The 6037-nt window shown below is 37.1% G+C and overlaps 1 protein-coding gene across 1 annotated transcript in view; it reads left to right on the top strand.

Annotated features, from left to right (window-relative positions):
* The window catches only part of ARMC1 (armadillo repeat containing 1), a 44770-nt gene extending 39016 nt beyond the window's left edge, over window positions 1-5754 (top strand). The window contains exons 5-7 of the mRNA XM_077810211.1: window positions 2676-2792; window positions 2893-2967; window positions 3532-5754. Of these exons, the coding sequence (XP_077666337.1) occupies window positions 2676-2792; window positions 2893-2967; window positions 3532-3723 (384 nt within the window). The 3' untranslated portion in view covers window positions 3724-5754. The remainder of the gene's footprint in view (window positions 1-2675; window positions 2793-2892; window positions 2968-3531) is intronic.
* Window positions 5755-6037: the final 283 nt, after the last annotated feature.

Below are 6037 nucleotides of genomic sequence, written 5' to 3' on the forward strand. Positions count from 1 at the left end.
AGTTTCATGAGACTATCAAAGAAACCCTACTGATATTCGAGGTGCCTGGAATAACACAGCAGCAGTAAAACATCCCTACAAAGCAGTTTTAAGTGTTAGAATAAGTTGGGAACTATACAATGGTAGAGGATGTGAACAATAACAATAATTTAGCTTTATATAGCACTTGACAAAGAAGATTCGGTCTGAGGTATGTGTGTAACTTCATCTATGTGTATGCATATGCATGGCTGGCCTTAGCATTTTTTGCCAGGTCTGTGAAACATTCTTACTGTCAAATAACTAACTTCATCCCTGCCAAAATTAAAGCAAAAAAACCAGCTTCTGTCTGCAATGCTTCTTCCCTGCCCCCATAATTGACTCTTGTCTCCAGCGATGACCCATTACCTTCCTCTGTGTATTCATGTGAATAAAGAGCAGAGTCTGTTTTTATTAAATTATTTTTCTTTTTAAACTTAAGAACTATTTCAATGTATCAAACACATCTGCAGGAATTCGAAGTTTTGAATAGACTTGTCTGATTTTTTGGGCCTGCAAATTCATATGTCAGAGTTGACCTACTTAAGGCTTTTTACCAGTTCATGTTTTGTAAGAGTGATTGGAAATCCTGTAAATCTTTCTTGACTTGTTGGAGACCTCAAATAGTTCTTGATCAGTTCATTCAAAATAAAGCTACGTTCTGTAGAGTTTGATAATGATCTCAGTCAAAAAACAAAAAATGTAGTACAACAGAAGTCTGTTGATTGATCTACTGCCGTCTAATCTTCCCAATAAGACTTCATAGTGGTAACAAATGGGTAGTCTGTATAATTTTAGCCGGAGTTGGCAGGATTTTTTGTCAGCCCCAAATAATCAGAATCTTTTATTAATTTTTAAGAACACTACACGAGAGGCAGCCTTAGCACTTTTGGGCCCACTTTTTGCTATCCCTCCCACTCCCCCACGAACTGTAAATAACTTGTCTACCATAATTACTGGTAGGGGGGGAGGGATAGCTCAGTGGTTTAAGCTTTGGCCTGCTAAACCCAGAGTTGTGAGTTCAATCCTTGAGGGGGCCTTTAGGGATATGGGGCAAAAATTGGGGATTGGTCCGGCTTTGAGCAGGGGGTTGGACTAGATGACTTCCTGAGGTCCCTTCCAACCCTGATATTCTATGATACTTCACAGTACACAGAGTTGGCCTGATGGTTTTGGGAACAGTTGGCAAGATGAGTCTTTGGTATGCATCTCAGACTTAACTGACTCATTATATAAAACATGGATACCTGAGTTACCTTTAGGTTTTGTTTTCCCCAACCCTAAATTCCATGCTGTGGTAGAAGGATTGCCCAGCTGGGATTTGTTCATAGTTATCAATGGAAAGGACAGTTGTCCAAATAGCTGGAGGTTGCCAAGTCTCCAGCTAGTGAAGGGATTTGTACACACTCTGGTGAGGCTTAGCATTCATGTAGTGTTTTACAACTTAAAGTAGTAAACTATCTGTGGAATAGGTATTACTCCATTTAGGGAAACAGAGGCACAGATTATATGATTTGACCAAGCTGTCAGAAGGAGAGACTCTGTCAGTTGATATATGTATCCATGCAATCACCCCTTGTTTAGTCTACTAAACCATGTTGCCTCTCACCCTTTTGTGCCTTCCCTCCTCATGGCCAGAGGTGGTTTTATTTGTCTTTCACTTGTACAGTGCAGTTTGCCCCCTCCCCCCCCACACTTTTGTGTAAAGATATTTAGCCCAGGCCTACTATATTGCCACAATTCTAATTATTAATGTTCTTTAATACAGTCCAAAATGACATTCATATGTGCATGGAAGTAAGCTGAGTTTTGCCTCTGTATAGTTTAGCTGAACCAGTTAGTTAGCAGATTGATGAAACTTGACTAACACTTGAGTCTATAAGACTGTCAAGGTGTGTATATATGTATCTATCTCTGGTAACCCACTACAATGTAGCTTTTTTGTTTGTGGTAACAGTCTCCCAAATAGATATTTTACTCTCTTTGTAGTAACCATCTTGTTTTCTAAATACTGAAAAAGTAAGAAAACATTTTAAGGTAATGTAGACTAGATGCAACCAGTATAGGTCAATGTAATGTTATTGCACAGTAGGCATTGTCACTTGCTTTAAACATAACATGCAGTTGGTTTTTTAACCAAACATTTTTTCCCTTGAAATCAGAGTTAAGATTATGCTGTGCTTTGATGTCCATGAGCTGCCACAGATGAGGTAGCTGAAGGATACAACAGCTGCTTTGATGCATTCAGTCAGTATGGATACAAGGTGTCTGATAAATAGCAACTTAAACACTAACTACACATCAATGAGCGCTCCACTCAATCCGGACTTAACCTCAGGGGACTGTTTAGCTGATCATACGGAGAAAAACATTCTTTGCTTTTCAGCACTTTTTCCTGATTATTTACAGTTGATTCCATCCTTGTCTGACTTTTAAAATATAAGCAAAAATGTTGTAAATTTTGTTATGACAAGGTTTGTAGCAATATGAAATGTCAGTATATGTGTATTAAAAATAATTGTAACCAGCACTATTTATTTTCTTCTGCAAAATTACCTTATTTACCAACTGTCTTAAAAGATGCAGGAGTTTGTCATAACATCCACGGTTAATACTTTTATATGGCCTTTGCATGTTAATACTTTATTTTTTTTTAGTCTCGAAGGAATCTTTGTGAAGAAGCCTTGTTGAAAATTAAAGGAGTTATTAGCTTTACATTTCAAATGGCGGTTCAAAGATGTGTGGTCCGAATTCGCTCAGACTTAAAAGCAGAAGTAAGTACTTACAACTGTGCTTGCTTTAAGGCCTGTGCATCTGTTGCAGTTCTATAACACTATTTTCCTTTATTTTCCTTGTATTTTCTCCCTCTTGTAGGCTTTGGCAACAGCAATAGCATCAACCAAAGTTATGAAAGCACAGCAAGTTGTGAAAAGTGAAAGTGGAGAGGAGGTGAGATACAGTTCATTCTAACTAGAGGTGGATCTGGCTTGGATCTTTGGTACCTGTACTACAATGCCCATCACTTCTATTCTTAAGGAACTGTACATTGTTGTACTTGTCAGAGATTCATACACAACATAAAGAGGATAAAGTGTATACTGCCCAAAGATGTGAATCCATATAATAGTATTCCTAGAAATTACTGTTGAACTGTTAGCAAGAGGTGTAACCGTACAGGACAGCCATCTCCTGCTGACACTAGACTCTCCTGACCTGGAGAGATGAGTCTGGAAACTGAGATTTGGTTTCTGTCAAGAAGGCAAATCTCAATGATGTGGTTTTATTTCACAGCTGTAGAGAAAGATAGTCTGACTTTTTGGTGGTATGTTTTTACCTTAAACCTGTACTTTTCTTGCATATGGTCTAAATAAAATGGATTGACAGTGCCTAATATCTACCATGGCAGTTATTTAGGGAGGTGTTCATTGCCTCTCAGGATGAGGCCCTTGTCTTTTTTTGTATTCATTTTGATTCACAGCATTTGACAATTTCTTGAACTCTTCTATTCATCAGGTGCTGGTTCCATTCCAAGATACTCCTGTAGAAGTAGAGCAAAATACAGATCTACCTGACTATTTGCCAGAGGATGAAAGCCCTACAAAGGAACAAGACAAAGCAGTATCCCGGGTTGGGTCACACCCAGAAGGTGCAGCCAGCTGGCTCAGCACAGCGGCAAACTTTCTGTCCAGGTCTTTCTACTGGTGACTTGCGTTGTGGTTAAAGGACTGCATGAACAACCAACAGGGTGGCCAGTTTTCCATTGGTGTGGTGAACTGCCAAGTGCAATTTGCAATAAATTATCACGAAAAGATTTTAGATTACACAAATGTATGCTGCATTTTACATTTTATTGGCCATTTAGCCTGTTAGGCAGGTCAAAGGACAGAGGCCTCAGATCAAGTCGCTTTTGTTTGTTTTCATGTACATTTTATTGTCTCCTTTTTTAAATGGGTCCATTATTAAAAACCAAACATTTATGCTTATGGAGCTTTAAGTTTGACTTCACACGAAGCAAGCGATAGGGAGAACCCATTCAACTCAAGTCTCAGGACCTCTGAAAGGAAATTCTTATTAGTTCTAGTTGTGCATGAATCAAAATGCCTTTTTTGTTTTGCCTTATTTCAGATTTATTTCTTTTGGTTTTCTAGACATTGACTCCAGATGAAAATATACCCTGCCTTTGTTTTGCCTTTTATTTTTGCCAACCATGTTCAGAACCAGCATTTCATATTAATTTTCTGTATGAAAATAAAATTGCTACACACTTGAACTTTATAACCCCTTATGTTTGTTGAAATATTTTTCAGCCCTTAAACCACTGGTGAGCTATGAGATTAACATATAAGGGATTAAATGAGCAGAAAGAAGTATGTATGTATGTATGTATATGTTATACAGTAAATAAACTGCTGTAGGAAAATCATTTCAATGATGGGTGTGAGTGACTTTGTGTATATAGTACCAGATACTACTGACTGCCATTTAGGCTGGTTAAGAAGATCATACTCCAACAGCTGTGATCTGCTCAACTGCTTATTGCAGTTTCTTCTGAGATAGAAGGTGGGTTGTTGGCCTTACTCAGTTATCAGATAGTGTCCACTATAAGCGACTAATGGTAACTGAAACTTTATAAACTTGAAAAATAAAACAAATTGAATGCCTGTTCCGCCACAGTGCCACTCTCATAAATTTTGACTTTAAACTTTTATTGCTTGGCAGAAATCTGATCGGTAGTACTGTAGTTGTTTCCTCTTATTGCCTTCATTATTTTCCCATGAAAGCACATCAACGTGGATAAGACAAAAACCATACCTGAACAATTGGTTTTGTCTTGTTGTTTGCAGACAGTGTAAGTTTAAAGATGTCTTGGTCATTAACATCTTCTCTCTGTTTTGTGACCAGAAAAGATAACAAAAGTAGGTAGAATCTATGAAAGTAGATATTGAAATATTAGTAAGCATTTTCAGTGTTCTGAAAACTACAGTACTGCTTTGTTGCTTCACAGGAATACAGCTAAAAAACTGTAATGCTATTATAAAACTGACCAAAAAAAAAAAAAAAATGTTTTTTGTGATGACATCCATGCTATAACATTGGCTACATTTTCAATTTGGAGACTGAGACAAATGTTTGCTCCATAAAAGTTACTCCCCAGTGTTATGGGCAGGGAGTAAAATCATTCACAGGCTGTCATATTAATGCAACAGTGTACAGGAAAGAATAGTGTAAAATAACAACAGTAACAAAAGTCAGAGTTGACCCACTCAAATTCAGTGTCATTCGGGGATGAAAAAGGTTACTTTCAGACTAGATGTCTCTGTTTTTTAATGTAGCTAGCTCATTTTGATTCAGGTTTACACGCACAGATTGAAAATACAAGCTTTCCAGGGCATGTATTGCTTTAAATATGTAATATTACTCATTTTGCAGTCTAGAATGTTACAGTACCAAATGTGTTTGAAAAGCCCTCTGTTCTATAGCCATGAATGCAAAGTTTACTTTTCTCTGTTAACATTTGTTTGCATTTTGTATTACTGCACATCTACTTACTAAATTACTATACCCCTTTGGATATTAATGGTTCGATACAAGTAGGTATTACAGTTTGTGCATTCAGTCTTTAGGTATGCTATTTTTTGACAGTATTGCAGGTCTTGTAAAACAGTTAAGGCATCTGTACAAGTTTTTGAAATATATTGTAAAATAATAAAGGGTAATATAACTAAACTAAACATACTCCTGCATCCTGTGGTTTTTGGGGTATAGTAATGACAATTGACTTCTGTTATGTTCTTGGGTTTTCTACTTCTAAAAGCTCATGCTCTTTATTTTTGGATTTCAAGAGAGAGAAACACAAATACCTCATCATAATATCAAATGACCCATGCTCAACCATTTCTTTAGTGTGTTATGTCCTGCATGCTGCAAATATTTTTAGAATGTGCTTTTATTTAAACAGTATTCTTCGAGTGACTGTGCATATTAACATAGGTTTTGTGCTATCTGGTACAGCCAAATG

Source organism: Eretmochelys imbricata, chromosome 2 (genome assembly GCF_965152235.1).
Source record: "Eretmochelys imbricata isolate rEreImb1 chromosome 2, rEreImb1.hap1, whole genome shotgun sequence".
Taxonomy (NCBI): domain Eukaryota; kingdom Metazoa; phylum Chordata; order Testudines; family Cheloniidae; genus Eretmochelys; species Eretmochelys imbricata.